This window comes from Corylus avellana, chromosome 10 (assembly GCF_965113065.1).
Source record: "Corylus avellana chromosome 10, dhCorAvel1.hap1.2, whole genome shotgun sequence".
NCBI classification, from domain to species: domain Eukaryota; kingdom Viridiplantae; phylum Streptophyta; class Magnoliopsida; order Fagales; family Betulaceae; genus Corylus; species Corylus avellana.
This window is the reverse complement of record NC_142499.1, coordinates 5,473,683-5,488,895: the sequence shown is the minus strand read 5'-3', so window position 1 is coordinate 5,488,895 and position 15,213 is coordinate 5,473,683. Positions and strand designations below refer to the sequence as shown.

The window sequence follows — 15,213 nt, the reverse complement described above, 5'->3', positions numbered from 1 at the left end:
GGGATTAAATATATAACGGCTTCTGAGAGGCGGTTGATTGCATTTAGTGATATAGCAAAGCGTTTGGACTTGGGTTCTAATAAACTTGTTTTAGATGTTCCTACCCGATGGAATAGCACCTACTTGATGTTGAAGACTGCAATTAGGTTCAAGGAAGTGTTTCCTAGATACCATAGAGTAGAGCAAGCTTTTCTGTGGGTGGTAACTCCTGAACAGTGGGAAAAGGTTGAGAATGTGAACCAAGTTTTAGCTGTTTTCAATGATGTGACCAATGTTGTCTCTGGAAGTGACTACCCTACATCCAATCTGTTTCTCCCTGAGGTGTGGAGAATGAAAGAAATTGTGGATATTAAGGCTGGGGATAGGAATGAATATATGAGATTAATGTCAGCTAAGATGAGTGATAAATTTGATAAGTATTGGGGTGAATCTAATATGGTGATGGCCTTAGCTGCTGTGTTGGATCCTAGATACAAAATGAAGTTGATTAGGTTCTGTTTTCCTATCATTTATCCACTTGATACGAATGGTGATAGTATAAAGGCTGTGTTGAGTACTTTGAAAGAGTTGTTTGAGGTTTATGTTGCTGCCCATAATGCATCTATCATTCAACAACAAGCAGCTGCTGAAGTCAGTGCTGCTACTACTTCAATTGCCTCTGTTACAGAGGAAGTTTCTGGTGGCAGATCACGTTTTAGGCAACATGTTAGAAGCAATGACATCATCCGGCCCATAAAAACAGATTTGGATGTATATCTTGAAGAAGATGTATTCATTTCTGATAGTGAGAATGGGGAAGACAGTGATGCAAACTTTGATGCTTTGGGATGGTGGAAATCCAATGCCTTAAAGTACCGCATCTTATCTAAGATGGCACGGGATGTATTGGCTGTTCCAATCAGTACTGTTGCTTCAGAATCATCTTTCAGTGCGGGTGGTAGAGTTATTGAACCCCATAGAGCATCATTATCAATTGATACTGTTGAGATGCTCCTATGTGGTGCAGATTGGGTTAGAGCACTTCATGGCATTAAGAAAAAATGTAGAATACCTGTAAGTTTTATGATTCTGTTATTTTATTTATTTCAATTTTCAACCTCTTTGTTACTTATAATTTCACTTTATTAACTTTGTGTTTGTGTTTGTAGAAAATGGTGGAAGTGGAATTGCCAAATGTGCCGTGAATGCTGTTTTCTCATTTTTCTGTGAGGGATTCTCTGAAAAAACTGAATTTGTTTACTGTTTTCCTATGCTTAGTAAATATGTAATTTGAATGTCACATTTTATTTTGATGTTATGTTCTGTATTAATTATTATACTTTGCTGCCTTTGTTGGAACTTGGAATGTTGGACATTTGGATTTCCTGTTGTTCTGTATTAATTGTTAAACTTTGTTGGCTTGGTTGGAACTTGGAATGTTGGACATTTGGATTACCTGTTGTTTTGTATTAATTGTTATACTTTGCTGGATTTATTATAAATTATAACTTATAACTTATAACTGCATGGAGATTCGGAATTTAGGTAATTTACTTTGTTAACTTTTCCAGTTTCATTTGGTTGTTTTTAAGTTTATATATATTGCATATACTGGTTTTTCTTATCTGTAAATTTGTAATCTTTATAATAGGTTCATTTTGAGTTTGCTTGTAATCTTTTAGCCTATATCATGCATCAATTTGTGTTCATTCTGCCCTCCCATTGTTTTTGCAGATCTGGTTTTTGAACAATCATTAAAATGTCCATTTGCAATTTTGCTTAATCTTAAGTGATAATTCTCCCTTGACATGTTGCAAGGGAGTTAAATACTTCTAACAATTTTTTTTCCATTGAATGCAGTGACTGTCTTTGTGGGTTTATGGCAACTAGGGCTGTGTAATTTAGGTGCATATTTCTCATTGGTCTAATCTTGTATCTTTGTATGAATTTGATTATATTAAGTTGTTCATGTAAATAGTTTTAAATCATTGAATGCAAGTTCTTTATGATTCTGTTATTTGATTTATTTCCATTTTCTAAGCTGTTTTTTACTAGTAATTTCACCTGTTTTAATTGTGTAATGTCACTCTAATCTTTATTAGAGGTTTATTTTGAGTTTGCTTGTAACCTACTATTAGCCTATATCATGCAAGTTCTTTATGATTCTGTTATTTGATTTATTTCCATTTTCTAAGCTGTTTTTTACTAGTAATTTCACCTGTTTTAATTGTGTAATGTCACTGTAATCTTTATTAGAGGTTTATTTTGAGTTTGCTTGTAACCTATTATTAGCCTATATCATGCAAGTTCTTTATGATTCTGTTATTTGATTTATTTCCATTTTCTAAGCTGTTTTTTACTAGTAATTTCACCTGTTTTAATTGTGTAATGTCACTGTAATCTTTATTAGAGGTTTATTTTGAGTTTGCTTGTAACCTATTATTAGCCTATATCATGCAAGTTCTTTATGATTCTGTTATTTGATTTATTTCCATTTTCTAAGCTGTTTTTTACTAGTAATTTCACCTGTTTTAATTGTGTAATGTCACTGTAATCTTTATTAGAGGTTTATTTTGAGTTTGCTTGTAACCTATTATTAGCCTATATCATGCATCAACCTGTGTTCATACTTGCCTCCCATTGTTTTTTGCATTTTTCATATCTGGTTTTTGAAGATTCATTAAAATGTCCATTTGCATAATCTTAAGTGATAATTCTCCCTTGACAAAATGCAAGGGAGTTAAAAACATTTAACCATTTTTTTTTCTTTGAATGCAGTGACTGTGTGGGCCGTGGCAACTAAGGCTGTGTAATTTAGTTGTATTTTTCTTATTGGTCTATAATCTTCTCTTTTTCTGAATTTGTAACTAATTTTAAATCATTGAATGCAGAGAGTCATAGAGCCAGTTTGTGGCAACTGCAAGTCTGCAATTGGGAACCAAAAGTGATGTATTTTGTTTTAAGTAATCTTGCTGTTTATGTTCATTTTGAGTTTACTTGTAATCTCTATTATAGGTGTATTTTTATTTCCTTGTAATCTTTATTATAGGTTCATTTTGAGTTTGCTTGTATTCTCTATTTTAGGTTCATTTTGAGTTTCCTTGTAATATCTATTATAAGTTCATTTTGATTTCCTTGTAATCTCTATTTTAGGTTCATTTTGAGTTTGCTTGTATTCTCTATTAGGTTCATTTTGAGTTTCCTTGTAATCTCTATTTTAGGTCCATTTTGAGTTTGCTTGTAATCTCTATTATAGGTTCATTTTGTGTTAGATTGTAATCCCTGTTTTTGGTTTATTTCGAATTTGCTTGTAATCTATGTTATAGGTTCATTTTCATTTAGCATGTAATCTCTATTAAAGGTTCATTTAGAATTTGCTTTGTAATTTCTATGATGTTTATTTCCAATTTGCTTGTATTTTGTCATATGGCTGTTTGCTGATGTAGGTACACTCATTACTCATACAATTATATTGAATTTCTATGATGAATTGTGTTTTTGTCCATTGAATTTGAATTTTTACTTCTTTTTTATCCATTAACGAGCCTTAAATGGGCTGGGCCACACACTTGAGGCTTGTTTGACCCATTTAATCGGGCTCGAGCTCGGGCTCGGGCTCGACAAATGGACCATTAAATGAGCCATAAACGGGCCGAGCCACACATTTAAGGCTCGGCAGGCCCGTTAACCGGGCTCGGGCTTGGGCTCGGGCTCGATACACTTAAAATAAATTAACCCATCATTTCCGAGCTCGGGCCGAGTCGAGCCACTCGAGTACTCGACTTGGCCCGAATTCCTCATTCTAGTGAGCCCAAGCTCGATCCTGAGCCATTGTTGTTTTCAATGAGCCGAGTTCGGGCATTGGTATTGTAGCTCGGCTCGAGCTCGAGACCGGCTCGATTATTTCGCATCTGTAATGAGCCGATCTAGTATTGGCAAAGCTCGGCTCGGACCGGCTCATTTACAGCCCTAGTTTAGAGATTGTGCCTAAAATTTGAGCTTAATTTAACCATTTTGGTCCATTTTTTTAAAAAATTATTAGCCTTTTTGTCCCAATAAATTATTACCCTTTTTGGTTGGTAGTTTTTTAAGAACTGGGTAAAGCCCAAAAATCCTAAAAAATCAATATTTTTCCCTTTATGGGCCAGAAAAATAAAAATTCAATTTTTTTAAATGTCCTAAAAATCATTTTATAAGCTTATCTACATAATATATATAAACAAGCCAACAACAAAAAGAGGCGGAAGTGTCGTAGAGTTGTGAAGTGCTAAACCTAAAGTAAAAAGTAAAAATAAAAGCCAAAAAATAAAGCAAATATATATAGTTTGTCACAACACTTTTGGATGTAAGAAATCTAGCCAACGAAGCCAACAGTTAATCAAACATAAAACATACTCGGGAAGAATATTTATATTTAGATTTCCTTTGCAAGTTTACAACCACGTTTTAGACGCATGTTACAGAGCCAAGAGTTGCTCAAATGTGAAGAAAATACCCAAAAGAAAACCAAAGCCTCAAAAACCTTGGCAACATAAACTATATCACATTGACTCCATTTTCATTCTGGCCGTTGCATCAAAGGACAAGAAAAGTAGGTATTATCAAAAAGTTAGGCTTAACTATGAATAATATCCAAAAGAAACCACACAACAAAAAGGACCAACTAATTCAGCAAAAATACATCATATCCTTCACGTTGTCCCTAATCAGATGAAGGGGTTGGGAGCTCTGACCCTTGAGGTAATATCTTGCCCGATACGTAGTCAAATGGGCATAATAGACAAGAGGAACTGCATACACAAATATCATTGCAGTAGTATAAATAGCATCCACAACTCAATGCTAATATAGACAAAAAATAAAGGAAAAATTAAGCAAGAAGGAGATCAAACTTAAGGAAACTGATTGAGTGCACCTTGGAAACCTGAAAAGTATCTTGTGAGTAACAAAATACATAGAACATAAACGTTTTGCTATGCATGGTCTCAAGTCAAAATTAGAACGATGTCAAAAGGACATTACGTGTAACATAAATTGTATGTTAATGTTTGTAACGAATTTGCAGTGAAACGGTTTTAATCATACACCACATGGCAGTGTGAAGGCCGGTTAGTTCCCTACAAATGCAATACAAATGAAAAATCAAATTATTCATTTACTATCAAGCTATGTCTTTATGCATGCATAACAACTCATTCATAACTTAAAATCTCTTATTCTTTTTTGTTGATGAATCACATTCATAACTTAAGCTAAGTACTTTGAAAGTTAAATTCAATCAAATATTAATTGTTCTAGTTTTACCACAATTCCAGCATGGCTGTTAAAATAAAGGGAAAATTACAGTTTACCCCATAAAATTGACAGCGTTTTTCAATTCGAACACTAAAGTTTCAATTTTTGCAATCCACCCCCCAAAGTTCCAAATTTTTGCAGTTTGACCAATTGTATCCAAAGCTTCCCATATTGCCCCTAATTTTTATCTTTTTATTTTTTATAAAAAAATTCAAAAAAAAATTCGGGGCGGCTAGGCCATCTGACCATTTTTGCACCCCCAAATTTGTTTTTATTTTTTTCTTCATAAAAAATAAAAATTATGGGCAATATGGGAATTTTGGGATAATATTGGTAGAATTGAAAAAAAATTGGAACTTTGTGGGGGTGGATTGCAAAAATTGAAAATTTAATGTTCGAATTGAAAAACGCTATCAACTTTAGGGGGTAAACTGTAATTTTCCTAAAATAAAAGTCAAATTCCATTGAATGGCAAATCTTGGTGTCTACAACAGTACCTAGACATAGAGATTCCACAAAATCAGTGGTGTCCTATATATATATATATATAGAACACCATATATATATGTAATTGATCACCACATGGAGTTGAAACTTGGGAATTTGGAAGAACATTGCCACTACAGTTCCTCTCTGTAGGAAAGAATCGTGTATGATGTCTTTTCTGCACCACCACAAAAGTAATAAGTGGTTAATAGATTGATAGTCTTCTTCTATTAACTCGCAAGCTTGTAAGAAAGTCTTGAGAATTAGAGTTGCATTAGACTAACCATGCTCAACATAAGGAAACAACAAACAACTAATTCAATCACATAGAAACATGATGTATAGTTTTTACTTGCATGACCTGTGCACATAACATACTCCTAATTTTTAAGTAAATGAAATGTTTTGGCAGCAACTCATTCATAAATACAAAAGAACTAATTCAACTTGTCTAATTGCAGTCATCTCCATACGCAGAAGTTGATTGAATTGACTTTCACCAACACTATCTCTGCCAAGTAGAATGAATCAAAAAAAAAAATCTTTTCAGGATTGAAAACAAATTTTACCGATAAAATATAATCCTTTCTGATTTTTGGTTCGTTGATCTTCTAAATGCTTTAAGTAGTTCCCTGCAAAGAAAATAGAACACAGATAATGGGGTGAAAAAAAAAAATCAACTAAAGCAATAAATTATTATGCATGTCAACTTCCTACCTAATCATTCCTGCTTGAACTAGGCCCTATTGAGGATCATCATATTCAATAAAGAAATCTTGGATAATTTTTACATTACGATCTTGTACAGAGAAAATTCCTTTGTATTTGGTGACCTCAGGCCAATCCATCGAAGCCACTACTTGTGTCAATTGATTCAACCATTTAATACAACTAAGTTATAAAAGGACAAGAAAACTACATAACATACCGCAACTATTGAAGGAGAAGAAGAGCCATCTCTTATCCCTGGATGCAACACATCCACACCAAATATAATTGTAGCTCGATCAGTCATGAGAGAAATATTTTTTTGAATAGCATCAACTAACACAGTGTTACGTCCCCCAACCTAAAAAGGGTTTTAATTCTCAGTTCAAAAATTCAAAACCCAAAATTTTTAAAAGAGTCGATCATAAATCAAATAGAGCAAACCTTCACATTGATTTTGAGGACAACACTTTCAAAATAACCATGCCTTGATGCTTTCTTGTGCTGACAATACTGAGAAATAATACCAAGTTTTGTTTCACGAACTCACTTGATTTTCCCTCTGAACAGCAAGTAACCTTTTCAGCAAAAGAAACTGATTCTTATCACAAAATATGAATACCAATTAAATTACTCACCATGCAACCCTTTGACATTAGGCAAAATAATTATCAATAGCTGAAGCCGTTTTTCAGCCTGTTCCATTATTTCAAACTTTTTCACACACTGCCTGTGAATATCCCAGAGAACCGCGTTAACTTGACTAGAATCAGCTGAACGTATGGGAATCAAAGGGTCTAGTTTGAAGTTCTGGCAAGATATTCAAAAGCATCCACAAAGTCAATTATTTAGATTTAAAATAGGATCTGTGCGTCATGCAATCAAAAGTAATTATTTAATTATGAAGTCACGACATTCCATTTTCCTTGCACGTATTGATAAGTTGGCCACAAAATATAGATGGATAATCTTTGTTCACTTGTGTAGCTAAGTTTAGACATGTCCAAAAGTCCACTTGACCGCCATCGATCATTTTCTGCAATATCAACATCACAAAGGATAGCCTAACTTAAAATATTAGTGAGTAGAGTGAGTTTGCAAAAAAAAAAAAAAAAAATCACTTCTGATGCAATAAAACCACCTTCCAAAACAGTTGTAATGTCATTTACTAGTTGTTGGTAGATAGGTGAAAAGGGACACGCATAATTTGCCAAAACCAAGCAACCAACTACAAAATTAGACCAACCTTGTTTGTCATATTCCACCTCCCCATTATAGGTTCTATGCTTTGTACTTTCTTTTCATTATTATGATATAAAAGCTGCAAAAGTGAAAGTCACAAATTAAATTTGAGCGTAAGATTGCCTAAATAGCTCAAACAAACAGAGACCGAAAAATTACTGATGGAGATGGCAAAATTCTAACTTCAACCAATGACTATTTTCTCGACACTTCAATTCTGAATTCTTCTGTTACAAGCTTCTCATCAAAATTTTGTTGCCTAACCATCTTGTACAAAAGAGAACAATCCATTACCACATTATTGACATAAGCAAGTCTCCATTCAATTTATTTCAATGAAACCATATTGGTTGAAGTTAGGACTCATACAAACAAGTTAAGAACAATTTATCACTTAATTAACAACATCTAAATGCCACCTTGATTGTATTTTCCCTTTCTTGAGGTGGTTGACTTCTTGCTGTAAGTCTTTCATCAAATCCCTTATATACTCTCTGTCCATGAGCAATCTTAGAAAGCTGTAACACAAGGAAAATCCTTCAAAAATAGAGATGAAAGGCTGTCATACTGCTGACTCAAAATAAAGGGAAAAAAATGTCTACAGCAATAAGACAACCTCCAAAGGGAAATAACGAGGTTTGTTTTTAGTCCCAGTTTCAAGGGCAGGCATATGCAATTTTTCAACCTTATGTCCATATTTTTGAGAAAAATATTGAACAACTGACATTTCCATTTGCTGGACATCATGAGTAAACCTATAGGAACAAAAGTTAGACAATAATCACCAAAAGAGAGAGAAACAAATACCAGAAATATGGGGGAGGAAGAGAGAAAAGAATCAAAGTACTCACAATAAATTGCCAATTGGCTACGTTGTTACCCCGATGACTTTGTAGCTTAAATAGTCATTGTGAGCCAACTTTACTTTGACCCCTGTCAGTGCTGCTTCAACCTTCAAACGATCTTCACCAAACAAACGCATTGATAAATCAATATGAAAATGTTTTGCAACAAAGTCTGTCACAAGAATTGGTTCATAGCAAGCCCAAGATGACACATCTGCAACATGAGAATAAAAATTCCAAGATGACATATCTGACACATCTGCGACAAGAGAATAAAGTTACTCTACAGAAGAGGAAAGAAATACCAATATTAAGGGAAAGTCCCATTTGGGATAAACAAAGACTCTGATGATGCCCTTTCCAGTTATCTACACCATTAACCAGCTCACTGGACTTAGGATAGAAAAATGAACTCCCAACAGCGATGTACCTATAGTTGAACTTTCATGAAGTTAATACACATAAGAGAACTGTTGAAGCACATCACAAAGTTAACTAATTATGTATATTTCTAAGTTCTCTTAAGCACTCACGTTCGGCTCAACAAATATTTAATTAAAATATCAATTCTAAGACTAGTACGAGTCAAATGATAACAAAAATGTACACAATTCTAAGAGGGTAAAAGTAAATTACTTGTCTAACAGTGCCGCCCTAAGAACGACATTAAAAACTTGTATGGTTTCTCTTGGACAATCCAGCTGCCTACTGCCCAAATATTGTTGAAGATTATGAATGTTGGGCTTAGAAGCGAAGTTGATAGTCACTTCAAACTTAATTTCTTTTTTACACAATGGGCGAAGAAAAGTTGCATTCAGATTGAAAAACGTATATCTACTCTAAAAACTTGTTTATCACAGTTTATGCGGAATTAATAATATGAAGCAATAAACAATTCAAGCATCAAAATATGGAAAGCAATAAAGCAGGCAGACACATATATTTTTATGACGAAGAGGAAACCTTTTAGAAAACATTTTAAAAGTAAAACCTCTCAGGGGCAGTCAAACCCAGGAAATCACTATCAAAATATGTTCAAAGATTATAGACACGGGGAACACTTACAACCCTTTGCAAGTCCTTGGCTCTGTAAGATTGACAAGCCTCCAACTCGTCTCCTCACTCACAATCTTCTTCAACGTGATTCTCCTTTACCGAATCCTTCCGATAGACTTCTCAATTGAAGTACACAATAAAACTAACAAGATCCTCTAGGAGGAACAGCTTGGCTCATAACAAATCTTCTCTCTAAGCATAGCCTCTCACGAACTCTCTGGTGAAAATTCGTACGTCTCTCTCTCTATTAAAATGTATTTATAATAGCCCATTCATCCCTAGACCTAGGACATAGTTTACATTCATTTAAAACTGTAATAGGTACGCGGCGTCTGAACGGAGACAAGGGCCATCCGGACGGAGCAAGTAAAACATGGCCAAAGCACGGTTTTTCACATGGCCGTCTGGACGGAGACAATGGTCATCTAGACGGTGCTAGGGCCAAACTCGAGTCCTAATCACATATTTGGATCTTTTGATGTGGCGCGTCCTGACGGCTTGCAGACGACACTCTCAAGAAAACTGATTTCATGGAGTATCCAAACGGCCTTGCTTGAATATGAAATTTGGCTCTTGAAATGTCCGTTTTGATCACCGAATTTAGCCAATAAAAAAACCTATGCAGATAAAATGAAAAATGAAAAAATAAACTTGAACAGACATACACAATCCAAAAGGACAAACATATACATTCCAAAGAGATAAATACCTCACTAAACTAGATTAGGAGGGACAATCAACGTCAATCAAGATATCAAATTCTTCGACACAAATGACAATGGCCATGCCGTATAGAGTCTCTTCAGGTCATTATATGCATAGCTTAGCTTATCCAATTCTGACTCTTTGTACAAGTCTACTAGCATCTTTATTATATATCTGCTGACTTCCATTGAAGTAATCATAGTTATGATGGAAACCTGTAGTAATTTAAATTAGAACAACAAAACATATCATGCATCGACAAATGATTCTGTGAAGACCAAAAAATAAACTGTACTTCCACCATAATGCACACAAATGATGGATTTGCGAACCATATAACTAATACTTAATTAGCAAAAATAGAATCGCTTTGTCTTTTCAGATTGCTCCTCCTTCGATACGTCAGTGCAAATCGTTTTGCAGTTGAAATCTTGGAAAGAGATCTACATTACTATGATGTGAGAAATTGTACTCAAGTGTTCTTTCTCATGTTCTTTCTTTCTTTTTCTTTGTTTTTTTTTTTCCTTAATTTTTTACATAGAGTAGAAGTCTTGAAAAAAGATCTACATCACTATTATTCAAGTAGTTGTACTCAAGTGTTCTTATCCTCTTCTTTCTAATATTTTAAGGCAGCTGGGATCACCAAGCTTTAGGTCTTCGGCCACGGGCTCGGTGATCCCAAATATTGCCCCGTAGATATATAAGGTTGTAGTAAATATACATCCGCTTATTATCTTACATATATTAACTTGATGAAAGTTCGACTATATCTACACCATTATGGGGATGTCACTTTTCTGTCTTAAGTTCGAACATGGTGGGCTAGGTAATGGTGTAGATTACTGGAGAGAGTCCTCTTCATCCAACCCAGGAGCAACTTTCCCTTCATATTGGTATTTCTTCGCTCTTCTCTTTTAAGGATTCGTGTAGAGTAACTTGTTTCAATAAGAACTACACTGACATTATCTTGCTTTTGACATTGTATTCTCATATCACAAATGTATCAATCAGAGCTTTCTATGAACCAATTTTTGTTACATAATTTATTGCAAAGCATTTTAATTTTGATGTATCACGACATCTTTTTGAAGAAGATCATCTGAAGGTTATTTTTGCTACCATAAGATTTGGTGCTTTATAATTTAATTATGACTTTGAATGAAAGATGCAAGTACAATGGCCCTAATCCAAATTAACTATAACTATGATTTTGGTGCTTTATGATTACTAGAATGAAGAATCACGAACAAGAGTGAAAATTGAGCTTCAATATAAGGAGTATTTAAGTTACATAGTGTTGGAATTGATGGCTCATATGATGTAACCCTAAATTATTAAGAGTAAAAATACAGTTACTTTTCTATGGACGTAGGCAAATTACCGAACCACGTTAAATCTGTGTTTCGACTCTCTCTTTTAATCTCTCTCTCTTTTCGATTCTATATTGTTTATCAATTATTGTGCACGGTAACAACATAGAGTCACTAGCTAGAGTATAACACAACCAATTCACGAGTTAAGTTGAGTGACTATTATTCTTCTCTCTCTTCCCCCTATATGAGTATATCACTTACCATCTTATATTGTTAGTGTCTCTGAGTCTCCTCTCTGCATTTTTCTAGTGTTTTCATCTTTTTTTTTTTTTTTTTTTTTTCTTCTTCTTCGTCTTTTAGTGATTATTGTCCAACTTTTGTTCCTATAGGTTTACTCATGATGGCAAACAAACATAAATGTCAATTGCTCAATATTTTTTTGAGAAATACAATACTAAGTTTATGAAATTGAATTTGCCTGCCCTTAATTGCTGTTAGTCTTAGGGCCATTTGGGATTGCGGTTATATATATGCCCAGGTATAGAACCTTTGGAACTAAAACCAATGTCCGTGCAAATCGTTTTACAGTAGAAGTCTTGGAAAGAGATCTACATTATTATAAGGGTTAAATACTAAATACCCTCTCGGGATTTCATTGCTTTATTTTTTTCTCCCTAGGGTTTGATAATAGACCAAACTAGTCCTTATGTCAGTTGACCATTAGTTGACTTAACGGAAATCCACGTGGACCAATCAAATGTTGACATGTGGCACTTACTTTAAAAAAAATTTAATTTTTTTTTAAAATTTAAAAAAAAAAAAATTGGGGGTGGCTCTTGGCCATTTGGGGGTGGCTGGCTCGGTCACCCCCTTTGGCCATGGGGGTGGCCCATCTAGCCGGATGGGGGTGGCTCGGCCACCCCCACGGAGCCTAGGGGGTGGCCAAAACCACCCCCAGTTGGGGGTGGTTTCGGCACTGGGGGTGGTTTTGACCACCCCCTTGGCTTCAAGGGGGTTGGCCGAGCCACCCCCATCCGGCCAGATGGGGGTGGCCAGGCCACCCCCATGGCCAAAGGGGGTCGCTCGAATGGCCAAGAGCCACCCCCATTTTTTTTTTCCTTTTTTTTTTTTGTTTTTTTTTTAAATACTTTTTTTTAAAAAAAAATAATGTAAGTGCCACGTGTCAACATTTGATTGGTCTGCATGGATTTTCGTTAAGTCAACTAACGGTCAACTGACAGAAGGGCTAATTTGGTCTATTATCAAAACCACAGGAACCTCATGTAATAAAAATCAAACCCTAAGGAGGAAAAAATAAAGCAATGAAAGCCCAGAGAATATTTAGTATTTAACCCTTATTATAATTACGATGTGAGAAGTTGTATTCAAGTGTTCTTCTCCTTTTCTTCTTTTTTCTTTTTGTTATTTTCCTTGGTCTTTTTTCAGTAGAAGTCTTAAAAAGAGATCTACATGGCAACCCCAAGAATTTTGAAAGCCCTTAAAGAAAATATCAAGTTTTGTACTATGGCCCCTGTAAATGACAAATCTATCTCAAGCTTTTCTCTTCTTTTCTTTTAGTCCCCAATAGCTGGATATGCTTGGGAGAAAGTAATGAATAAAATACATATTTTTATGGACGTATTTTTATCTGACTGTACTTTTTTGAATTTACTTACTATCTCATGACTTTTCTTTTTTAACGTGCCCATATTTATCAATTCTGAATTTTTTAGGTATTTTATTTAGCATGTGTTATGCCCAGATAAAGATATTAGTAATGAAATTAGTTAGTGATGTGAGATGAATTACCCACCTCTTAACTTCTCAAAATTTGAATTTATTTTATTTTCAATTATATTGTGCTACGTTAGTTTGTAAAATATGTTTATGGACACATAAATTTTATAGGATTCTCTCACAATAACTACCCAATTCACTTAATATATACTTTGGAGAGCTAATTATTATGAATTTTAATCCTCTTTATCCCGCTGCGCTTCGTCATTGGTACTTCTTTCCTCTTTACTAGCTAATGTTGTCAAGTTTTAAATTTGACGTGACAATATGTTATAATAATACCCCAAATCCTTGGCATAGCTATGATATATATCAACGAAAAAATTCAATCTAAATTGATAAAAACGGTTAGAACAACTTTAATGACAAATAACATCGATCAACACCAAAGAAAATTTTCATTTCAACTAAGTAAGGTAAATAAAAAGCACATATTAATATAACTATATTGCCATATTTTCCATAATAACATGTCGAACTAAAGAGTCGCCGGCCGGAATGGAAGAGTCCGGGATAGTATACTGCTTATTGACCGAGCCTTCACAAAACCAACCATCTTCTTCTTCTTCTTACGATAATCATCATCATCATCATCATCATCATCTTCAAAGTAGGAGCTAATTATCTCGACCTTCTTAGGCTTACAATGATTAATAATATTCCGGCTTCCAATATTAGAAATGTACCTGTTCTTCCTCAGCCTCGCCTGATCTAAGTGATACTTGCACTGAGAAAAACCCTCAAGAGGGCGTCGCCAACACCTCCATTTCTTCCCATTTGACCGCCTGCACCTTTCTTCCTTCTCTTCCTCATCCCCTGTACTTTCAATGCATCAGAAAATCAAATATATAATAATAATATTATAAATGTGTACGTACCAGGAGAATGAGAAAAGGACGAAGAAACGGAACTTGCACCTGTTCGTGGTTCCTATAAACGACACCGTACGTGCAAAGGGATTAACAAAACGGTAATTAATAAGCCATGAACACGCAAGAGTAGTTGCAGTGTAGAAAAAAGAAAAAAGAACAAACATTTACAGTAGTACCTGGTTCTGGTTGGAATCGCGTCTATCCAGGCTAACGGTCTTTTTTGCATCTGAGCCGTTGATAGGGCTGACTTTGACGAGCTGTGGCACTGGACGGCGTTGATCCAGCTGGGCTGTGAAGTTGCGGTGGGGAAGTTGAACTTGAAGAGTTGAAGATATAGCATCTGGGGGTGGTGAAACCGAGAGAGGAGGAGGCCACCGTTTTCTGATCCTCATGGATGGACGGCCGAGATTGCAAGAGACGATGAATAAGAAGGTGATCATGAGGGTTTGAGAGCTTTTTTGGTGAGCAGCAGGAGCAATGGTAGAATGGGTGGACTAAACCCTCAAAGTTCAAACCCTCAGGAGAGGGGTAATTTGGTCATTTGGCATTAAGGAACTGACAATTTTTTTTAACGTTATGCTGGCAGCGTGGCACCTCTCGGACAAGATCATGGACCGGCAGTGTGGCCGTGGATATGTGTCTACCACTCTCTACGTACGGAGGTGTACGTAATATGTGTGTGAGAGAGAGAGAGACAAAAAAATAATTATTTTATTTTTTAGAATTGATATTTTTGTTGTGAAATCTTTCACTATATCAAGGCTTAGGGCCTATTTTTTGCTAGCAGCCTACACAGTACAAGCCCATCAAGTCGAAAGGCCCAATCCGAATGGTGCAACAATTTTGGGCCATAATGTCTCAGTTGTAGCCCAACCCAAGTACAAATGTTAGAATACGATAAAGTAAACAAAACTA

General features: G+C 35.1%; 2 protein-coding genes and 1 pseudogene across 2 annotated transcripts; 1 reads left to right on the top strand and 2 right to left on the bottom strand.

Moving 5' to 3' along the window:
- Positions 1 to 126: 126 nt before the first annotated feature.
- LOC148583283 (zinc finger BED domain-containing protein RICESLEEPER 1-like) lies at positions 127 to 1,184 on the top strand. The gene is made up of 2 exons (XM_088511078.1): positions 127 to 1,053; positions 1,149 to 1,184. Exons 1-2 carry the CDS (start codon positions 127 to 129, stop codon positions 1,182 to 1,184), a joined length of 963 nt encoding a protein of 320 aa, XP_088367204.1.
- Positions 1,185 to 6,180: 4,996 nt separating this feature from the next.
- LOC132162205 (protein argonaute 5-like) lies at positions 6,181 to 10,397 on the bottom strand (annotated as a pseudogene).
- A 42-nt stretch (positions 10,398 to 10,439) lies between these two features.
- LOC148583282 (uncharacterized) lies at positions 10,440 to 14,723 on the bottom strand. The gene is made up of 4 exons (XM_088511074.1): positions 14,475 to 14,723; positions 14,344 to 14,356; positions 14,072 to 14,242; positions 10,440 to 10,531 (listed from the first exon to the last, which is right to left on the bottom strand). The coding sequence occupies exons 1-4, from the start codon at positions 14,688 to 14,690 to the stop codon at positions 10,440 to 10,442; spliced, it is 492 nt and encodes a 163-aa protein (XP_088367200.1). The 5' UTR covers positions 14,691 to 14,723.
- Between the last annotated feature and the right edge of the window lie 490 nt (positions 14,724 to 15,213).

Bases quoted from the DNA above. Each gene is read 5' to 3' on its own strand.
- LOC148583282 (XM_088511074.1), bottom strand. From the start codon at position 14,690: ATGAGGATCAGAAAACGGTGGCCTCCTCCTCTCTCGGTTTCACCACCC. The intron at 10,532-14,071 runs GTAAGCCTAAGA...AAATTACTACAG, and splicing joins CCGGAATATTATTAATCATT to GTTTCCATCATAACTATGAT.
- LOC148583283 (XM_088511078.1), top strand. From the start codon at position 127: ATGTTGAAGACTGCAATTAGGTTCAAGGAAGTGTTTCCTAGATACCAT. The intron at 1,054-1,148 runs GTAAGTTTTATG...TTGTGTTTGTAG, and splicing joins AGAAAAAATGTAGAATACCT to AAAATGGTGGAAGTGGAATT.